This window comes from Apteryx mantelli, chromosome 1, assembly GCF_036417845.1.
Source record: "Apteryx mantelli isolate bAptMan1 chromosome 1, bAptMan1.hap1, whole genome shotgun sequence".
NCBI classification, from domain to species: Eukaryota; Metazoa; Chordata; class Aves; order Apterygiformes; family Apterygidae; genus Apteryx; species Apteryx mantelli.
The window spans coordinates 33,850,368-33,873,307 of NC_089978.1; the positions used below are offsets into that span (position 1 = coordinate 33,850,368).

Below are 22,940 nucleotides of genomic sequence, written 5' to 3' on the forward strand. Positions count from 1 at the left end.
GAGACATAGGACACTAGAGTCATTCTCACAAATATATACTAATAGATAGTCTTGAAGAGATTTCTGCATAAATAGATGTAAGGGACACAAGGTGGAGTAAAATGCAGCGCGGTGTAATGTGCATCTTCTGGTACTGTATTATGTGATGAAAGTAAACCTTCCCTTTCTAGGCACCATTCTTAATAATCAAAATGTGGGTAAGGTCGATCTAATCCTTTCTCCTGTCTTATGGCTTTGAAGAGAGGAAAGGCTGGAAAAAATCTTTCCAACCATCCACTGCTAAAGAGCTACGTAACTTTAAACACTAACTTTGGTACCTTGCAGGGGCTCCTCCCTAAACTCTGCTCATAGTCAGGAAAGTCAGCCTCTGGAGAGTCTAACTTGGTGCTCTGGAACGCTTTTGGAACGAAGCTGTCTCTGTCCATTGGATATCTAAGGGGCTCAGATGACCGGCTCTTCACTTAAATATCTAAAGAAGGGCAGGGCAAATATCCCTCAGAGGTTTAATTCCAATCCAGAGCTCAGGAAACAGACAGAAGAAAGACCTGCCACTTTTCTGCCACTTTATCCTAAACTAAAGAAATATGTTTTGTGAACGGCAAGACAGAAATTGGTTCTGAGAGTATATGCTGCACATTGCTAATGGGGCACCTAAGCGTCTGTCTCTCCATGGCAGCAGGTTGTACATTCACCCATGTTCCCTGAAGAGCACCTTTAGCTATGCTGGACTGTGTTTGCAAGGTGGGAGTTACAATGACTAGCACAATTTTGTCTGCCTTCTCCATGAGGAACAAAACTTAGCAGGTGAAGGATTTAATTCCAATTAAATTAGTATAAAAGCCTGTTGGAATTTTGAGTTGGGCCTGGCAAAACAGCAGGACTGACATGGATTTTATGTCTCATATACTCAAAAATTGAGCCCTTCACTAGATCTCTGGATGCAGGCAGGAACTGGGTTGTCAGGTCTGAAGAACCATCCCAAGATTTTGAGTCTTGTTGTTAATTCCAAATGCCTCTTGAAATGATTGAGGCAACGACATTGCCTCTTTTCCATTATGACTGCAAAAAGCAAAAGGTATCAAATAAAAATGTGTGCTTTCTTCTTGCAGACCCGTCACTTTTAGAGAAGTAAAAATGGCATCAGCAGCACACTTCTCAGAGGAAGAGATGGTAGAGTTAAGAGAGGCTTTCAGCAAAGTTGGTGAGTACAATAAACAGGAAAGATACTGCAGAGTGTGAAGTTGTACCAGGCCATTTTCTTCTATACTGACCAGCTGTGATAAAATGAAGCTTACTTCAGCACCAATCTGCTGTGTCACGGAAACCACTGAAAGTCATTTTCCTACAACTGTAGACCTTCTAAATTAAACCACATTAGCATGCTGTAGAGCAATGGCCTCTTATTGCTGGAGAGAGATGGTGGAGCAATGAGTAACAGCTTTTATGAAATAATTTGGAAACCTCAACAGAAAACCATGTCAGAAATAGATTAAAGTATTTTCCTAGTACTTCTTATTCCTGGCAAATGATTTAGAAGGCAACAGGTTTTTATTTTAACGCAACACATTGCATACTACTTCTGCAGAAGAAGAGCCAGGAGTGGACAAATGTGCAAATGACTACAAAATTTGTAATCTCTTTATTATGACCTTTTAATATTTAGATATTTTTTAAATGTGTGTTTTCTTTCTGAGCCTTTAAAGGTTTCATCTGATTTGTTTCCCTTAGAGTCATGCTGATCCATCACTGTCTTCCCAATTCTAAGAAAAAGTCCTCATGTTTGTCACAGCTCACTTACTTTTATTAACAGATCTGCCAGTCACTCTGGATTATGTGTTAATCAGCTGTCTGTACTGCTTCAGGTGATGATCTTTTGATTTCTGAGAACACAACAGTCCCAGCTGGCAATCTTAAACATCTGGTCATTGTGCATGCCCAGCATATCCAATGCACTGACAGGTCAAATTTTGGAAGGAAGTCCTCATTCATTTCCCAGACATTTCCCTCTCCAAGTCCAGATCCTACAGCTATGTGATTTCAGAAATGGATAGGATGGTCTTTGCAATATATATTCATCCATGCTACTGATGTAGACGAATTAGAACCTAGGCTTTTTTGCGGCATGCAGCAAATGAGTGACTCAATCTGCAACTTACCACACAGGAAATCAGCACACAGTTCTTTGAACTCCCCTCTGCCTCTGAGCTGGGGAAAAAAAGACTGCAGAACAAGAGGCAGGACAAGAAACACATTAATATAAAATTTTCATATATTTTTATAGATCAACAGAAACTCTCCACACAATTCAAATACTCTACTTTTAAAACATAAAGGAAAGGTTCTCTTTAAGAAAATCAAAACAAACCTAGATACACTGAACATTTATTTTTAAAAAATCTAGAGTTCTATAGTTTGCTGGAACAAAAATACCAATACTAAAGACCTACAGGCACAGTTTCTCTCCCCAGATCCACAGAGAAATGAAAGGCAATAAGATATGAGGTACCTTTTGGAAAAATCATGATCTAGTGTGTATTTGCCACCATTTGTTAAAATGCCGTGGAGGATTGCTACCGTTGTAAGAGATCAGAGAAAATATGAGTATTCCACTCTAACCACTGTCAGTCTTTCAGTCCATTTGCATACTTTGTACATTTGTTAGCATTTAGTGTATACATGGTTCCAGGGCTTTTCTTTTAGACAGTCAATTTCCTTTTTTATTTGTGGGGATTTTCACAAACTAATAGAGAAGAAGGAACTATTTAAACCACAGTGGTGATCTTCACTTCAAATTAAAATCTTACCCTGGCACTAATGGATCTTGCAGTAGGCTCAGCAGGACTAGCCATGTTAGCACCATCCCAGAGAAACATACAGCTTTTGCCTTGAAGCACAACCATATGCATACCCAAAACCTAAGCACATGTTTTCTGATGATATTAGATGCAGATAACAGGCCAAAAATCACAAATTATATGTATGAATATATGCAGGTATAAGGTGTAACTCAGTATCATATCAACTCAATTTTCTTTAGCTCTTCTACAGACAGTATAATCTCTCTATAAATCACATACATATTTGTGTATATGTAAACCCTGAAATTTCAATTGTATCCATCTAAAAATGGCTTTGTTAAGGTAATACTATATGTCTAAAACCATGCAAATTCATCACTGAACTTTTTGTTTGTTTAATGGTGATTCTAATTTTTGGTGTAAATGTCAGCGAATCTTTATACAGAATGTACAATTCCTAAGGTAAAATAAAGACAACAGCTTTTGTGTGCAGAAAATTTCATTAGGCTGATATAGAATCTAAATGTTTGTTTTAATCTTTACAGATATTAGTGGGAATGGCTTCATCCACACTAATGATTTAACAGATGTGTTGAAAGCAGCCAATCTCCCTCTCCCAGGATATAAAGTCAGAGAACTTATTCAGAATTTGACAACCACAGGAGATGGCAGGATCAGTTTTGATGAATTTATTTCAGTAAGTAAAATGTTGTTTCTGAGAATAACCTCTAAAAAGAAATACAGAAGGAAAAAAAGCCTAACTTGTAAATACAGAATAAGTTGGGAATTTTCAATTCAAAACATCGCTTTGACTGAGAATATCATTTCCACAAAACTGACTTTTTCTGTGGGTAAACATTTGGTTTTCCCAACCCCCTTTTCTTTATCCATTCAGAAAACTGAAATCAGAGATTTAATTTTAATTCTATTTTTGTCTAAACCAAAAAGACTGTAGTTTGATGAACTAAGTCATTAACTTATTTTGAGTCAGTTCAGCATTAAAAAGTATCATCCTAAAAGTACTTCTGAGTACAATTTTGCAGGAGTTCAGGTACTTCATGTGGCCATTCCTTCCTTTAAGCCAGGTTTACTGGCCAGGCAGCACATCCTGGGATATTCAGTGTGGTCGCCACATTGTAGGAGTGGCATGATTACAGTGTCTCACGGGAACATAGCTCAGCCAAGCAGCTCCACTCTCTGGAGAAGATGAGAGCATGAGTTAACCAAATGAGAAATCCTGCATTTAAATGGGACAAATTACAGGAATGCAGCTGTATACCAAACAGACATAATATGTTTTGGTTTTTGTTAACACAATGGGATGAAAATTTTCAGTTATAAATTGGCAAAAGTATAATGCTTTGGCTAGATGGTTACAAACATATTTCAACAGACTGAAACTGAAAACTTTATGAAACGTTCCTTCTATTAAAAAGCTTTTTCTTTTTTTGTTCAGAAGTGGGACAGAAGCAATTGATAAAATAGCGGAATTTCCCTTGGGATGGAGAAATAGATTTTTACATGCTTTTTTTCCAAACTGAAACTTTCAGAGGCCCTCGTCCTGCACACAATGGCTTTGTGGTTTCACACCATGTATGTTTCTGTTACTTAGCTGATCCTTTTTCACTGCTTTGAAAATATAAAAACTGTGTATGATTCTGTTCTACTAAGGCAGATAGATGTGTTGGTCCCTGATTTTACGCAGAAAAAAAAATATATAAAGTAGAGAGGAAGGCATATCTCACAGCCCAAGAGCTCACAGTTTTAGCTGGGTTTAATCCTCTAAAATTTTAAAATTGTCTCATGTGTTTGAAAGATTTTCCAAAGCCTGAAGAGCGACGATGTTGCTAAATCATTCCGAAAACAAATCAATAAAAAGGAGGGGATCTGTGCTATTGGTGGGACTTCAGAGCAGTCCAGTGCTGGCACACAACACTCTTATTCAGGTAGGTACATCTGTCTTATACTGGCATAACTAGGAACAAATATTCTTTTACAGATCATTTATACCTTATCTTGGTGCAAAGCTAGATGCTTGGGCCTTTATGAGCTTCAGTAGCAGTAGAAGTCACTCAGACGAGGCTGATTCAAGTCAGAGTTGTGAAGATGACAAAACATCAGAGCAGGATCTTTGCCAAAAGTAGCGTGTGCCGATTTATTGAGGTGGACAGACCTGTGTCTGCAGAAGAAACCTTTAGCCGGCTTAGCTGCCATCACCAGAGGAGTGTTGTAACCCTGCTGGAGAAAATTGTCCCAGCACGGCCGCAGAGCAAAGGCTCAGCAGGGCAGAGGCAGCCTCTGGCCCGCAGCTCTCCCTGCTGAACGGCAAGGCAAGGATCCCCCACTGCTGCTGGCCCAGTTCCTAGTACAGACTACCAGTTCTCTGACAGTTTTCCTGTAAACTCACCTGTAACCAAATGGTTCCTGACCTTTTCGCTAAAGAAGGCACGACACCCCAGAACTTTTCTCTCAGGTTGTGTCTCCGAGCCAAAGGTTTGGAGCAGCCATGGTTCTTTTGGTTCTTCAGCCTCACCGAAGCAGCTCTGCAGTGAGGAGCTCCCAGTCTCTGCTGTCTTCTCCAGCGGTGGAGGTGGAGAATTGCCTCTCTCCTGGAAAGGACGGAGCAGAGGACATTGCATCCTCACCTACCAGAAGCATAGAGGACATCTTCTCTGAGTTACTGGAGGTGGTGTGGGCTGCTGCTGGCACAGGATAGCCACATTACAGCCTTGTTGGACTAGAGGGAACATCTGCCCTTTGCCCTCTGAATGTTCCTTGTCAGAGTCCAATACACTCTGACCAGGTTCTTTTAGATGTTCCACATGTGGAGGGTTTAATGTATAATACCAGATTTACTTATTTGAAGTTACACAGGATTTTTATTTAGCAGAGTGATACAGCGATGCATTTAAATAACATTGCAAGTACAAGTTACACTTAGCAGTATGTAGCAATTGCAAGGTGCAGCTGAATCACAATAGAAATGTGAATTTCATTACCAGTCTTTATATATTCACCGACACGATGCTGGGTACATGGGTTGAAACCAGCTCAAGCCCGTTGCTCTCTTTAAAGTTCTTTCTGTTCGTTGTTCCGTTTTTATGCTGCATATTGGGCTAAGCCACATGTACACCCCCATGCTGGTCTGGTTAACTCAAGAAGACATATATTTGCATTCCTTTGATTGACTTGGGGAGGAACAGTTACACAGCTGGTTGATTCACTCAGCTGATATAGACGTTTATCTAGAACAAAGGCTAATCCCTGGTTCCCTTTGTGTTGAGATGAAGTTCAGCTCCCTTTGCAACAGCTGAGGTCAATCACTCCATACAGTCTTCCTTGGGCTTCCTGTGCACATACTCTTTGCCTGTCTCCTCAGAGTCTTCTTCCACTGTAGGGGTTCGTTGGTTGGTCATCCTATTTAGGAGAGTCTTTTCCCCCATGAGTTCTGCCTTTGTAAGTAAAACAATGATAGAGGTATTACACAGCAAACTAATGGATTTGATGTTGTGTTCACAGAGGAAGAAAAGTATGCTTTCGTCAACTGGATTAATAAAGCCCTTGAGAAAGACCCTGACTGTAAACATGTGGTACCAATGAATCCAGAAACAGATGATCTCTTCCAGGCAGTTGGTGATGGCATCGTACTTTGGTAAATAATACCCGTAGTTCTTATAAATGGAGAGCTGCACAAACTCACACCTCTGCCTAAATTGAAGCTGCTGCTTTACAGTTAAACTCATGAATCTTTGCATATTCAGGCCCTTAATAATGCTAGTTTTGTTGCTCCTTTTCTCTTGAAAAATATAAAGCTTCTTCCATTTTAAGTGAGTGTTTTTCTTTGCCTGCGGCCCTTGCAATGAGATGGAGCCAATGAGATTTGCTCTGAAAAGTTACTTGTTTTTATTTTTGCTCAAGTCCTTCTTAGGGTTCACACAAAGCAGCATGAGATAGTGAGTGCTTTTACGTGAATTTCTGCAAAATGAACTTCTCATACCACTTTCCCTTACTGTATTCTTGGTCTCATGCTTATAGTACATTCAGTATATAACCCAAAAGAATTGCTAAAGTATTGCATGGGTGTGTGTGTATATGCAAAAGATAAGAGACTGACTGTAGTTATTCCTTGACTTTCTATCCACTGCAGAAATGCTCCAGCTCTTTAAATAACTTGTCCTACAGTGTGGTGACAAAAGCTCTAAGTGTATTTGTGCAAGTATAGCAAGAAATGCATTTCCTGCTGTATTTTCTTTTATTTCCAGTAAGATGATCAACTTTTCAGTGCCAGATACCATTGATGAGAGAACAATCAACAAAAAGAAACTCACCCCATTCACAATACAGGTACCAAAATGTAACAAGATTGTTTGCTTTTCCACTTAGGCTGCTTTGATATAACTAGAGCAAAGACTAGGGGTATCATGGTCCTCCCAACCACAACAAGGCAAAACTGTCTATTGTAAGGATTTATATTTGTGTTTCTTTTTAAACATAAGAGTAATCTGCTGAAACAAAGTGCGTTTGGATGTGTGCTTAAAGCAATGTATAAAAGTTGCCAGTTCAAAGCTTCAGATACCTTTGTGATAGATGCCATATGAATGCAAAAGCAACTAGAGGATATGGTGACAAATTCTAGTTGGAATAGCTCTGAGAAGATCGAAAAATACCCTAGGATCATGCAGGTAATCAGTGGCATGGCCATAGACTTGAATTCACACCTGCTGTGTTGCAGTTCAATGCCCTCACTGAAGTATTAGCTGTGATCCAGGAAATACTGTGGTGTGCAGCATGTCTGACATGGAACCACAGCTTTTGCCTGTCTTTTACAATTTGTGCTTTTTCACTTTGAATACTGAATCCCTTCTTCATTTCTATTATGTGCACATGTATATGATTTAAAAATTGGACCAAAAAGCAAATTTTCACCTATTTAAAGTTTATTCTGTTTCTCATACAGCAGTATGTAGAGAGGTATTTTTATATGAGCAGTGTCTATGTATCTGGGTATAAAACATAAATAGATATATGGCATGGATATGAACTTCACCCAGTTTAGCCCTCAGCTACTCTGATTAGATGGAACATTAGCCAGGCTCAAGTAAGCTCAGAAGCCATTAAATTGGATTTTTATGCTGTATACAATATTTTTCAGTTCTAATCCTTTTGGTCAGCAGCATAGCTTAGTGATGCAGCCCAGATCAATCCCTGTCAGATATAGACATGATTTGATCAATATAGCTTCCACTTTAACTTAACCCTTTTACAGCTGTCTGGTAGAGAAAAGGTAATTAATTTGAAACGCTCCAATTTTTTCAGCTTATGAGAATTTACATTGTGACTCTCTCTGCAGTTTGTATCTAATCAAATCTTTCTGTCATGCCAGCGGTGGTGAAATTCACATGAAAAATTGCAGATCTGTGTGATAAATGGCATTTGCCAGGCTCCTTTGCTGGCTTTATTTGTCCTCTGTTTACTAAGACACCTTCTTGAATACTCCAAACATTTGGGCCAGATTTCTTTATACACTTTATTTTAAAAGGGAAGGAAGCGGTGAAGGAACATAGCATTCCTGTAGCATTATGTTCTTTGTGCCCTTCACTATGAATTACAGAATCCCTTTTCTTCCATAGAACACTCCCAACCCAAGACTTCAAGCTCCAAAGTTCAAAGCAGAAAACATCCAGGCCTGTCCAATTCTCACCTTGGCTAAACTGCAAGGTTAAAAATTCAATGTTTTTTTCATACTGAGTCCTATGACCATGAGCTTTTCGTATACATTGCCAACTAGTAACCTATTTGTACATTAGGTGTTAGGGCTTTTGCACAGTGCTTAGGGAGAGCTAAGCGTGGAATATCCAGTGGGTTGTAGCTCCTTCATTCCCGCTTCTGGGCAAGCCTGAGTGGAAGAGAGCTTGCCCCATGCTGAAGCTGAGGCTGCATTTGAGCGTGTGCTTGCGTGTTGGCAATGTGGATACAGGAAAAGCCTGGCTTTGAGAGCATGACTGTGCCAGAGCATCACTGTGGATGTAAATACATGCTCTGAGCTCCCATGCCTTGTGACATGGTGAAGCCAGGCACCCGAGCCTTTTGTCTTACCTAGAGAGGTTGCTTCTGTCTTTGCTTTGGGACCCACAACTTACCTGTAGTCCCAGAAGATTCTGAGTTCCCTTGCTCTGAATGCTCAAAGCCAGGCAGATCTGTTCAGGCAGACCTGCCATGACGTTCACGGTGAAGGTGCTCACTGATTTCACTAGCTTTATCTGCGTTCCCTTTCTGCATCCTCTTAGCTCTCTAGTTCTTGCATCATTAGGAAGTTCTCTTTTTCCCCTAGGAAAATCTGAACCTGGCCCTGAACTCTGCCTCAGCCATTGGGTGCCATGTTGTTAACATTGGAGCTGAAGACTTGAAAGAAGGGAAACCTTATCTGGTTTTGGGTCTTTTATGGCAAGTCATCAAAATTGGACTCTTTGCTGACATAGAAATTAGCAGGAATGAAGGTACGTACGGAACTTGTTTTCAGGACTGTGCTGTTATCACTGAACTGTCTTTATAGAGGTTTTTTTTTTAATTCTTAATTCAATTTTTTATTCAAGTCTCCCTTGCCTGTCTGCTTTGCTCACATTTCACTTGCTTTTATGCGCAGGGCCAATTTCATGCACATTAGGTCAGGAATGATGGTCGACACCCAGGTATATTAGTGCTTTGGCACTTTGATCAGAACAAAATGAATTCTTTCTAAATCTGGGGTCTATGTTGTGTTCAAGAAGCTTTGCCCTTTTCCTGCTTTTGGTGAAACCAGTCCCAAGCAACTCCCTTTTCTTTGTGAAATTAGAATGATAGAATCACAGAAAAATTCAGGCAGGAAGGGACCTCTGTAGGTCCTCTGGTCCAGCCATCCAATCATCTATTTACAGCAGGACCAGCCTCGAAGTTAGATGAGGTTGCTCAGGGTCTTGTCCAGGGCTCTCTAGGCAACCTGTTCCAGTGCTCAACCACTCTCACTGCAAATTTTTTTTTCTTACATCTAGTTAGATTTTCCCTTCCTCTAACTTGTGACTATGGCTTCTCGTCCTTTCACTGAGAAGACTGAGAAGAACGTGGCTCCATCCCTTCTTATAACTGTTGAAGAAAAAAGTTAGTTCCCTTTCTCAGACTCTTATCCAGGATGAACATAGCCAGTTTTCTCAGCCTCTTCTCATACATCATGTGCTCCAGGCCACCAACCATGTTGGTGTCCCTCTGCTGAACTCGCTCCAGGTTGTTGATGTCTTTCTTGTACTGGAGAGCCCCAAACTGGACACAGTACTCCAAATGCCAAAATTCTCTATGAACTAGCTTCAGCATGAGGCTGTGAGTGTGTGTGTGCAGTCCACACTGCATCTTGTTTTGTTGCTTGGTCCCCTCCTCCTCTGGATAGTCTGCCTGGTCAGCAGTGACATTTCTTTGCCCCAGGTACATTGCAGGTATTACCTGGATCCTTCATTGCTTCCCGCCTTGCACATTTCTATCCTACTGGTAGCCAGAGGTATCAGTTTCCAGAGTTCCCAGTTCCCATTCCTTCACGGAATTTTCTTCTTTATGTCTCATCTCAGACTTCAATTTGTCAGGGTAGACAAGCCAAGGTCATTCTGATTTCTTTTTAGGTTCCGTCTTTCCCTCATAATCTTAATAGCCCTCCTCTGCAGCTTTTCCAAGTGAAATTCCTCTTTCTTGAATGTGGGACATTGTACTCCCAAAGAGCTCTCATGAGCAACTGAAACCAAGGCAGTAATACATCCCAACCTCCATGGAAAATGCCTGGATTGCCCTAATATCATGTTTGTTTTTCCTCTAGTCATAGCACATGGTGATTCAGATTCACTCTGAAGTCATCTAATACACTCACATTTTTTTCATCCTCTGTTCCTCATAATGAGCTTTTAGCTAATAGCACATATTCATATTAATTCCCCAGGGAGTGACTTTGTACTTTGCACTATTCAATTCCACTCCATTTTTATTACTGAGTGTCATCCAGTACTTCCTGTCTGATTTCCTGATTGGCCTCTGTATTGACTGTTCCACCTAGTGAATATCATCATCAAATTTCATTAGTATATTCGTAGTATTTATGCCAAGATAATTAATACAAAAAAGAAATAAGGTTCGTCTGAAAATCAAACCATGATCAACTTCACGAAAATCTCTCTTCCAGCCTACATCTCTCAGTGTTAACATTGTTCCCTTCAAAAAATCTTTGTCAACTTTAAAATGTTTCTATTATCTCCTTCTGGTTCAATTTGACCCTATAGCATTGTATCAAATTATTTGCAAAAGTTCAGGTAGATTAGATCTCTACTGTTTCCATTATGTACAAAATCATACTTCTTTCAAGGAATGATAAAAGATACCAGAAGAATATCAGGGTAGTGTGGCATAATCTCCCTTTGTGAACCAGTGGTACATTTTTTCACATTAACAATTAGCTTCCATATCTTTAGTTGTTCTTTTCAAAACATATTCTAAAGCCTTTCCTGCACTTGAGATCAGATTAGCATCCTGTAGTTGCAGTTCTTCCTTCCTGCCTTGTCCTCTTTTTTTGAACGTTAACTACTGCATTAATTTTTCTGTAGAAGTATGGTGTCTTCTCCAATCTGATAGATGTGTTAACCTTACTTGCTAATGAACCTGTGAAATCATGTGTAAGTTCTTCAGAATTCCAGTATGGATCCAGTTTCAGTGTGATGGGCATGGAGATTTGTTTCACCTGAGTTGCAGAAAGTCCATGTTCTTTCCTTCATTCCCATCTTTGTGCCTGTGTTCAACATCATCATCTTTTCATTAAAATCTGAGGCAAGGAAATCGGTTAGTTTTTAGACAATGTTGACATTATCTTTCATTTCTATGTGATTCACTGTTAGATCCACTGCTAACGTCCTTGTCCTCTTTTTACTGATGAGAACCTTTTGATGTTTGCTCTCTGCCAGGCTAACTCAGCTTGAATTTTGACAATACTTTCACCATTCACTTTTAGAAACTAGGGTGACAAAATGCATAAGAGAGAAAATAGCTGTAAAGCCTCCTCTACGGATCTCTACAACATCAGTAACATGAGCATCAAATCAGATGGTACCTTTGCCTCAGCTTCTCTGGCACATGAGGGCATTGCTGTGACCCCCAGCTTCTGCAAGGTCAAGCTCTGTGAGTCAGAACCGTAGAATAGTTTAGGTTGGAAGGGGCCTCTGGAAGTCATTTAGCCCAAGTCCTAATCAAAGTAGGGTCAGCTCAGATCACATTGCTCATGACTGTCTCCACGGAGGGAGATTCCACAGCCTCTCTGGGCACTTGTTCCAGTGTTGGCCGACCTTGCAGGAAAATTTTTTTCCTAATATATAATCAGAATTTCCCGTGTTGCAACTTGTGCCTGTCACTTCTTGTCCTGTCATTTGTTGAAGAAGAATACAGTGAAAAAGGAAGCACCTCAGTGCATGACATTTATTTATAATTTATTTATTAATTTTTTCTTTTGTCCTTGCATAGCTTTGATCGCTCTCCTGAGAGAAGGAGAGAGTCTGGAGGATCTGATGAAGTTGTCCCCAGAGGAACTGCTGCTGAGGTGGGCAAACTATCATCTGGAGAATGCAGGATGCAACAAGGTCAACAACTTCAGCTCAGACATCAAGGTATGAGATCCACTGACCAGCAACAGCAAAATAGTAGCTCCACACCTAAATCCCTGTCCTCCAAATGGGGAATATGCACTGAAACAATTCAAGCAACTGAGCCGCTCATCCTGAAAACAGTAGTTGGGTACTCAAAAGCATTTTGGTGGGCTCTATATTTCTACTCAGCACTATTTCTCCTCCTCCAGATCTCCTAGACTTCATTGACAGCCCAGCATGCCAAATGCTTGGGAAAGGAATGGCTGCTGGCTCTGGAGAGGGCATATGCACTCCACTTTTGTGTTTTCAGTTCCCTGCCCTTGTTGCTGTCTTTTCTCCTAAATGTCCCACCTCTGTGCACTTATCCAGTTTCTTCCTACTGCCTCTAGACCCAGGTCTGATTTGGAAAAAGCTGGGCTCTACCCAGACATGTAACCTAGGTGCAGGGCAAGAGTATGGGGCTCTTCTAATTCTTCCGCTTGGTGTTGCCTTCAGTGCAGCACCAGAGGTATGTGCTCCTATGGCCCCACCTTTGCTATAACCCTGCTTGCACTTAACTGGAAGCTTTAAGTCACTGGGACTAATCATCAGAATATGCCTAGAAGGGCAGATGCTTGCAGGGCTAGGGCTGTGTGGCCCATGCATTTCATTTCATGTACTTGGAATTCATGGGCTTGCATATGCAAGTTTCAGCACAGCTTTCTAAGACCTTCATCCTTCTCAGATAGAAATATTTGAACCTCAATGGTACATGCTAATGAGCTTCAGACACTAAAGCTGCAGTCTGAGGCCCTGGACTTGACAGGGATCCTTCTCCTGAATTCAGCAAGTTTTGTATTAGAGTCTGTTAATGTAGGTTAGATGTGATCTGGGATGTGAAAGGCTCCATATGAGCCACTGGTGACAGCAGAGTCCTTTCATGCCTCCTAGCAAAGATGTGTAGGCGACAGCCTGTACTGGCTGTTTCACCAGGGGGGATGAGGAAAAAGTGGGGGTCAGGCAGCATCTCAGGGCTGTACAGAGTGCATCTGTGGAGAGTTTCCCAGCACGGGCTGCAAGGCAGACCCAGGGGTGGCCGGCATGCTGACCGCAATGGCCAGGGCCAAACTTGTCGGCTCTCTAGCACAGCAAAGGAAAAAGATCCCACTGCTGCAATGCCTGGATGTAGGCTTCATCAAGGACTGACACACAGAGAGTCATTTACCATGACTTAACTGACGTAGAGAAAAACTGCCAGGGGAAGACAACAGGAGAGTCTGAGAGTCACATTCAACAATACAATTTTTATTGAACTAAATAAAATCTATGCAGTTCACTGCATGAAGATGACTACAGAATACACATGGAAAGGGAAGGCAATGGAGTCTTCCTCACCTTTGGTATCCATATCCAGGCTGCCTGAAAGGACTATAATGCAACTGATTAAATCCTAACTGCAGTCGAGACATAAATGGCACTTACTATATTTAAAGCTGGAAAATAAGGTACACATTTCTCTCCAAGACTTCAGCCTTTGCCATCATTCTCCAATTAGGTGTGTCTCTCCACCTCACTTCTATTATAAATACCCATCTTCTAGAATGCATGCAGATACATAAAGAATCATTTGAGTAGAAATACAGTGAATAGATGGTATTTCTCATACAAGAAAGGATAAAATTAAGAAATATAGGTCTGCAAGCTGTTACAGTTTTGCAGAGTATTACCCAAATTACTTAGTCAGGTTCCTAGAGCATAGCTTCCAGTTCTTCTTTGAGCTATTTCAAAAGTGAGATTAGTATTTTTCACACATGGAAGCAACCTTATATTTCACAAAAGTTTAAAGACACAACATGTTAAATATGTCTTGCTCCTGCCCTTTTCCCTGAAAAATGCTGATACTGTTGTCAGTTTTAACTTTTGTCCTTGAAAACTTTACTTTCTCTTCCATAACTGTTCTGGTGCTTCTTTTAAATCTGCTTTCTCCTTCTGCATTTTCTTTTATTAAACGCTCAGCAGCCTGACTTCTACAGCATTATAAAGGTATCAGTTTTCTTATCTCTAATTTAATATTTGTATTAAATCAATTCTACTCTCTCTTTGTGGTTGTTGTCATTCTTGTAAATGTAACACAGCATTGTGTCTTGTGCTTTGAGCGTCCTGTAGCATAAATGTATTGGCTTAGGGAAGAAATAGATCTGGCAAACACAGCATAAAGTGGAAATTGCTAAGTGCTCCAGTTTTATTAATTTAATTATGCTGTCAACCGGTTGATTTAATAGAAACGAAGCATGCATGCACATTGTTCAGGGGGAGCACTGGGATGCAAAATCTGGGCTTTAGATGTAATATTTCTTCCTTTAATTTCTCTGTCTATCACAGGACTCAAGAGCTTATTACCATTTGCTGAACCAAGTTGCCCCCAAGGGAGATGAAGAAGGCATTCCAGCTATTACTATTGACATGTCAGGATTAAGGGTAAGATGAGATAAGTTTAGAGTAAATGTCGATATTTTCTGTCTGTTATTTGCATTGCTGGCCAGCACTAAGATGCACTGTGATACCAGTACAAGCAAACCCTGTTTACCATTGCAATTTGATCTTGTATTTCAGAAATTTTGGAAGAATTAAATGATGCATTTTTCCATAAGTTAGATTAGTTATCATTGCTGAAACTTCAACAGCCAGTGAACCTCACAGATAAACTACTGCCATGTAGCAAGTACACCTAAATACATTTATTGTGAGTTACTTCAACCTCTCCACTATTATATGAGATTTAACTTAAAAATAATTGTGGTGAAATGGCTTGATTGTAGGCAAAGCCCATTTGAAAACATTGGCCTGTTGTTTGTAAAAGCAGGAAATTGTTATAAATTTAGCAGGATCTGCTTTAGCAGCCACAGCCCTCGCATGCAGAGACCTGGCGTGGTCAGTGCGTGTGCCACTGTGGGGTGAGGCCAGCACACACCCACGCTGGGGCTGAGGCAGCTTTTGCCCTCTCTTCTGCCTGCTCAGGAGAAGGATGACGTTCAGCGAGCGGAGTGCATGCTGCAGCAGGCGGAGAGGCTGGGCTGCCGGCAGTTTGTCACGGCCACAGACGTAGTCCGCGGGAACCCAAAGCTGAACTTGGCCTTCATTGCCAACTTGTTTAACAAATACCCTGCCCTGCACAAACCAGAGAACCAGGACGTTGACTGGAGCTCCATTGAAGGTAAGGAAAATACAAGTAAAGGGTATTTCTGTCTGTCTGTCTCACAGCTATCCCCTGCTCTAAGTTCAGGACTTAACCTTACTTCCTTTAGACATATATTAACTGTACCGGTATCACAGATAGTTTTGAGAAAGCGAGGCTGCTCTTTACTTGCATGTGGCTTCAGGTGTTTCAGGTATCCTCTCTGTGGATAGCACATGTTCAAAGATCAAAATGTTTTGTGTCCTGGGACACACTTTTGTGGGATTTCTGAACTGGTATTCACTATTGACTGTGCTTGCTAGTGGTAATTACAGTTTTTTTGACATTCCATTAATTTAAAATATAATTTAAAAATCTGATTTTACATAAACCTTCTGTCTGCTAGCTCTGGGTTGGGGTCAGGACAACTGTTGTATGGATCATTTGCTGAGCTTCAGGTCCTTCGTTCTGACTTGAGCACTAGATCTGGAGTCACTGCAGCCTAGTCTCATGCGTGACTTCAGTTCTTGTGCAGGTGGTAATTCCTGATGACTGGCATTCATTCTCACTCATAGAATAACCACTGGAAAATGCATCTCTTCTTTCTCTTGTTCTAAACTTTCTTAAACATCTTGTTGGATGAAAACGTTTTACACTAGTAATTTTCAGAGACATGATTCTGTAGAGCTGATGCTGTTAAACAGGGCAACATGAAGAAAAATGTACTTTTCTTTTTTTGCTAACATATAAAGATTTTTTTGGTGCAGAGCTAACCCACAAACACCTGAACTGAAAGCATTTAGCTTGTTTCTGAGTCTGCCTCTCACTGAGCAATAGTTGTGGCATGATTTTAGAAGAAGTCTTCATTACAGTCAGCCCATTCTTAGTTTTTGCATGTGATATTTCTAATAAATTGGTTATGCTATTGACTACAGCAAATAAAGAACTATCTGAAACAGTTAAAGTGGTATCTGAAGACTGCTAATCTTACAAGGGGCTGAGCTCTATAGTTTGAATCAGCAAAGTATTTAATCATGTACTTAAAAATAAGAAAATGGGTAGTGTCCATGAGATCAATGGGACTGGTTATGAGAGTAAACCTGAGCATGTACTTAAACGCTGACATGAATGGAAGTGCCCTGTTCAGTCTAGCATTTATTCAGTGTAGGCCATGCTTACAAAGAGACACTTGGAGTAAATCCATGTTTTCAATTATTTTTAAGTTTCTTGGAAACCTCATAATGAAATTGTTCACACTGGGGCAAAGCCTAGTCTTGTATTCTTGAAGATATTTCAAGGCCAATCTAAGTACTATAATATATAGGGCATGAAGAAATATTACGTGCTGCACTGTGCTCTCTTATTTCACTTGTCAACCAGTGTCTCATTCTGCTTATGGTTCAGTGCACTGTAAATTCTGAGTTATAGTTTCATCACAAGACACTTTTTTACTGGAGTGTTGTGTTTTGCAGGCCTGTTGATTGATATATCTGTTGTTTTAGGTGAAACAAGGGAAGAAAGGACATTCAGAAACTGGATGAACTCCCTGGGTGTTAATCCACGTGTAAATCACTTATATAGGTAAGAGGAGGTATTACGCTTCCTTCAGATGAAAAATACAGCCAGCACATTGTTCACAGAAAACACAGAAGAATTTCTGTTCCCTATCAGAATAGATGCTATGTTTTCATTTTTTTAGGAAACTAAGTTACTTCTACAAATGGCTTAGGTTCCTTTCTTTGGTTCTTTGGACAATGATACATCTTTTATTGTTTTCAGTGACCTGTCAGATGCCTTGGTTATCTTCCAGCTCTATGAGAAGATCAAAGTGCCAGTAGACTGGAACAGAGTGAACAAACCACCATATGCTAAACTGGGTGGCAACATGAAGAAGGTACAAAAAGTTGGAATAGCTCCAATAATATCTTGCCTCAAAAGATGTCTATATCATTTCAAATAGCAATGTGGGTATTCATGTGTCACTCTCAAGTCCCCAGTAGAGCTGATCAAATGATTTTTTTGTCTACTCAGTGAATAATTTTTCACCCTGAAAAAGAGAAATACATTCGACTTACTAGCTCTGTTGACAAGTGAACAATATTTGTAACATAAAAAGACTTGACACCTTTCATATCAATATTTCAAAAAATTATTTGCAGACCACTTTTGCTACTGCTTTATTCATGAATTATAATGTATTTTCATCATGAGTCCTATGGCATCAGATTAATTGCAGCTGTCTGGATCACCGTCTCCACATTGAATGAAGACGGTGATGTTAAACATTCTTGACTAGGTGCCTTATTAACTGGTCACAGAATTGCTGCTAAATACACAGCTTTCTTACAGCTATCTGGATGAATAATACTGTCCAGTTAGGGTAGGGTGACTGACCTAAAATATTGACTGATACTAATATCTTTTGTCTCAGTGCAATGCCATGTTGCTGGAAGTAACTATGAGCTGTAGATTCATGTTTTCCAGGGTATTTTGTTTTTCAGATGATAATTATTAAATTTCTTTCTCAGTTGATTCTTATCATAGTATTTTTGGGATGGAACCTGTAGCTGGCTTCTGGTAGTCAAACAACTGTATTATCATAGCTCCCAAAAGGATAGCTCTATTTGCCCAGGTCTATTTGGAGGATGTGGGCTAAGTGCTCCGAAGAATTTAAAGTCACAGTGGATGTCCTGAAAGGCATTTTTTTTCCTTATAGTTTTGAACCGTACTAACTGACCCTGTCATTAACAGCTGGAAAACTGCAATTATGCAGTGGAACTGGGAAAGAATGAAGCCAAGTTTTCGCTTGTTGGAATTGCTGGGCAAGATCTGAATGAAGGAAACCGTACACTCACACTGGCCTTGATCTGGCAGTTGATGAGAAGGTATGACAATCAAACACAAGCCTATGAGTGTTTTGGTATACTCAGTTTGCATAGTAGAGAAGGTTCTACAGGCTATGACTTTTACATTCATCTATTTGTATATATATGCAAAGACAGAGTAACCTTTTGCTCACTCCTAGTTAGAGATGCGATCATGAAGTACATTATCTTGTGGGCAAGGCCATTACATTCAGTTCATGCAGAAGATTATTATTGTTGCTATCTGTATAGCATGAATAAGTGTTCACTGTGTGGAACAGATAAAAATAAGATGAAAGGTCTCTGTATCAGGAAATGGGGAGAATGTACTGGAAAAAATGAACTGATGCAGAAGTGAGGGGTTCTGTAATCTGCTCTGTGGAGTGGGTGCAACTGAGTAGCTCTTCCCACTTCAATGTAATTTTGTGTGTGTGTTTATGTGTGTGCACATGTTTTTAAGAGCTTCATAATCAGGTGTAAAGAGACCCAGTGATTAGGAGGTGAATACAGACTAAATTCAGTCTAAAAGCAAGGTATAGGTTTATCAGGGAGATAATTAACCTCGGGATGTGGTGATTAGTTGCCATCAGTATGGGATGTCTTTCCAAGATGTTTGCTGTCATATAAGCAAAATATTCTAGGCTTGTGTTTATGCAGAAAGTCATCTTAGATGAGCATAACAATTCCCTTCTGTCCTTCAAATTAGTGATTATTTTTTAAACACTGTGAGAATGAGTCATTTACACTAAGATCCGCTAATTGGGACCTTTTAGGGATTTTGAGTGTCAAAAGCTTTTGACACTACCAAAACAAAGTTTAGAGAATTGGGAATGAATTAGACCCATTAGATGAAATAACATGTTACAATATAATTTATATATAATGTGTATGTATGGCAGGGGCGGATATCAGGTAGCAGAGGACTGTTGGGTTTGTCCAAGTCAAGCCGCACATATACAGGGTGGTTCTGATGTTGTGTCAGAATTTGAGCAGACACAGGTGTTTGGGCTTCCTTGTTAAGGTACACACTGAACATCCTTGAAGACATTGGTGGTGGAGAGAAGGTCAATGATGAAATCATTGTCAACTGGGTAAATGAAACACTGACTGCAGCTGGGAAGAATTCAACCATCTCCAGTTTCAAGGTACATTTTTTTATTAGGAGTCTCTGCTTAGGAATCTCCTACTCTGTATTTTTGTATGTATGCTATATTCAGTGTGTGCATATGTATATATATGTTCATACTCACACACTGTATTATTATATAATTAACTTCATAGCAGGATTATTTTTCCTTCCCTTTTAAGAGCATGTCCAGATATAGAGATTTTGTTGAAAGGTGCTTATTATGAAAAGATCTCTGTAAAGATCTAAATGGTATTCGGCTGAGCTGCCTACTGCTCTTGAGCCTAGCCTTTGGCTTTCTGGGAGACCTGTTTTCCTGTTATTGCATCTAACCATATTTTTCACCTATGTAGGATGGCAAAATCAGCACCAGCATGCCTGTCCTGGATCTCATTGATGCCATTCAACCGGGATCAATCAAATATGACCTCTTGAAAACAGAGGACCTGAATGATGAGGAGAAACTTAATAATGCTAAGTACGTTCACACCGAGTGGCAATTAACACGGGCTACCTGCTAAGGCTTGCCTAACTCTGTCTTTGGAAACTGCTCCGTTATTGTTCTTGTCTGACACAACTTCAACTGAGAAGTATCTCTGAAGTTAGAAGTATATAGGCTAGGAGTTAGGCAGTATAAAAAGCTATCAGTGGAAATGAAGTTTATAATGTTATATTTCCTGCTTTATAATTCCCTGGATGGGCTCAAAACCACTTGGCTTCACAAGCTCCTATTTTCTATTATTAAATTTAAAATTCTTTCAGAGACAGGGAACAATGCCAAACATAGAAAGCCGCAGAAACCAGTGATTAGAGGTCATGGGCATACCTCTTTGGTCACATACAGGTGAAACAAGTATTTAAGGGAGAAGGGGGAGGACAGGACTCAGGCCTGAAAAACTGTTTTGATGGATGGAAGTATTGATTTTTTTCTGAGTGCAAAAAAATTCCCTGTCAGAGAGCCAGTCCTGGGGGCATCTCCCTTTCCTGTCACAGTTATACAGGTCACCTCCCTGTCTAATCATCAGTTTAACTTCTCCTTGCTGTGTGGCAACTACAAAGGGGAGGAGGATGATAGTAATTCAGTTGGATCTGCCTTCTCCTTTTCATCCTTGTGAATTTGTATATTTACAAAGCTTGAGCAGCAGAGATTGAGAGGGAGCTAGACCAGAATGGCGGGTTGTTAGGATAATCTTTCAGGGCATGGGAGACTAAATGTGTTTCATACTAGATTTTGACTTGCAGTCTCCCATGCCCCATATAATCAGTGCTCTAACCATCAGGGAACATGCTGTATCATTTACTAGAAATGTAGTTCTTGATGAACCCAGTTTGTATATTCCAATAGACAAGCTTAATTTTGATGAACTGGTAGAAGAGTTCCCAACCTGCTTTGGTAGTGATCATGAAAACTTCTTAACAGAGGTGAAAACTACTTAACAGAGTGCAACTGCATTAATATATTTCTTTGTTTCCCCCCTCCCCTCCCCCCTGCAATGCAGATATGCCATCTCTATGGCGAGAAAAATTGGAGCAAGAGTATACGCCCTTCCAGAAGACCTGGTTGAAGTAAAACCCAAAATGGTCATGACTGTGTTTGCTTGCCTTATGGGAAAAGGCATGAAGAAAGTCTAAAGCACAAAAGACTTGTACCAATGGCTGGTATTCACCCTTTTGATTCCCTCAAACTGGATGCTGTTCTCTGTATCAAGGAAATATGCAGGTTACTCATGCTTTTTAGCATGTTAGACAAGGTTCCAGGTCATATAAAAGTTGACATGTGTATCCAGGAAATGTTTTGTTTTGAACAGCAATACGTGCTTCATTTCTTTGCCATATTTTCCACTTTGCTAGATGTAACCCTTTCATATACCTGAATAAGTTTTCACCAGAACCTATACATATCCTTTTATTAATGGACACCAAGGTTATCTGTCAAAGATTACCTGGAAATCTTCATCCTGGAAGGTACAGGCAGCTTTTAGGATTATGAAATGTTACATACTGCTTCTGCCTGAAAGTGTGTTCATGCTTCTGGTAGTATTTCTGCCATACTCTCCTTCAGTTTGCACCTGGGATTACAGAAGGGGTTTCCCCAAGCCAATGCAAGTATTAGTGACTATATTTTTGGAATGGTAGAATCCTCTTAGGAAACTCTTGTGGAAACAGAAAAGTGTTTGGGGCCTGCTTTGTGTTGCTGGTATGTGACCTGAGCAGTAACTTTCCCTGCAAGTTATGCCTCTGCCGTCACTGGCATTATTCACAGAATACATTACTCCTCACTGAAAAAAACATATTGTAACCTGGTCCTCCAAGAACACCCTAGCTCTAGAACCTTTGCAAGGAGTGGTCTCCAAAGGATAATTCATTTTTATGCCATAATACACTTAAGCAGACTGCAAAGCATGTTTGAAATGAAAACCATGTTAACGAAACTAAGGGGGTATACTCAGTTAGTAGCAATAATAAAACAGAGATAAGAAGTGAACCAAAGGGACGCAGAGTGACATATTTATGTGCCGAATAAAAATTAAACTCTGTTAACTTTACAGACTTGGACTCAAAGGGCCATGGCCCTGATTCAGCAAGGCATTTAAACATGTGCTTCCCATAATGAAACACATACCTGAATGTTTCACTGAACCTGGGCCGGAATACTGAGACGAATCAACATAGCTTTACAAGTAATAAGGCTCTGTCAATTTACCTCAGTCAGGAATCTAGCCCCATTTGTGGATAGTTGGTGGGACATATTTGCACTGAATCTCTTCTCTGGTATGAGTCATTTACTGTTCTGGCTATTATGTGGAATCTACTGTGGTGAAATGCAGAAGGAAGGAATTTTGCCTTAATGCAATCTCGTTGACACGGTCTCCGTGTCCCTCCTCCCTCCCCTCCAGCCCCTTCAGAATTGCCTTAATGAAGAACCAATATCCAATGATGTGAAAAGCTTCTCCAAATAAAATGTTCTATAAAGCAAAACATGCAGACTTTGCTTTCAGTAATGGACATACTAATGGGGAAGTATGTATCATACAGCTGCGATAGGGATGTATTTCAGAACAAACACACTGGGCTTGCTGAGGACCTATTGTACACATTGTTACTGAAACCATAGACTGCGGAAGTGGGAAGAATATTTCTGAGGTGGTTTCTGTACATGCCACTCTGAGCCACTGCTGAAGACAGGTCACCAGGCTGGGCTGATCCAGTACCATTTTCCTCATCTGTCACATTACCCATCATCTACTGCTGCTGCTCCTCTACCTGCAAACTTTTCTTCTTCACATATTATGTAATGAAAATGTGCCACCCGGTTTCTGTACTAGTGATCAGATCCTACTCCTGATCAGATCAGGC

The 22,940-nt window shown here is 40.2% G+C and overlaps 1 protein-coding gene across 2 annotated transcripts in view; it reads left to right on the forward strand.

Annotated features, from left to right (window-relative positions):
• Nucleotides 1-22,552, forward strand: part of LCP1 (lymphocyte cytosolic protein 1) — a 32,204-nt gene extending 9,652 nt beyond the window's left edge. For both annotated transcript variants that reach the window (XM_067292243.1, XM_013948306.2), the window contains 15 exons: nt 1,110-1,201; nt 3,344-3,495; nt 4,615-4,744; nt 6,318-6,450; nt 7,061-7,142; nt 9,130-9,295; nt 12,318-12,460; nt 14,801-14,896; nt 15,437-15,632; nt 17,096-17,174; nt 17,373-17,487; nt 18,345-18,478; nt 19,479-19,602; nt 19,937-20,061; nt 21,083-22,552. In XM_067292243.1, coding sequence (XP_067148344.1) covers nt 1,135-1,201; nt 3,344-3,495; nt 4,615-4,744; nt 6,318-6,450; nt 7,061-7,142; nt 9,130-9,295; nt 12,318-12,460; nt 14,801-14,896; nt 15,437-15,632; nt 17,096-17,174; nt 17,373-17,487; nt 18,345-18,478; nt 19,479-19,602; nt 19,937-20,061; nt 21,083-21,215 — 1,875 coding nt within the window. In that variant the 5' untranslated portion in view covers nt 1,110-1,134 and the 3' untranslated portion in view covers nt 21,216-22,552. The remainder of the gene's footprint in view (nt 1-1,109; nt 1,202-3,343; nt 3,496-4,614; nt 4,745-6,317; nt 6,451-7,060; nt 7,143-9,129; nt 9,296-12,317; nt 12,461-14,800; nt 14,897-15,436; nt 15,633-17,095; nt 17,175-17,372; nt 17,488-18,344; nt 18,479-19,478; nt 19,603-19,936; nt 20,062-21,082) is intronic.
• The last annotated feature ends 388 nt before the right edge of the window (nt 22,553-22,940 follow it).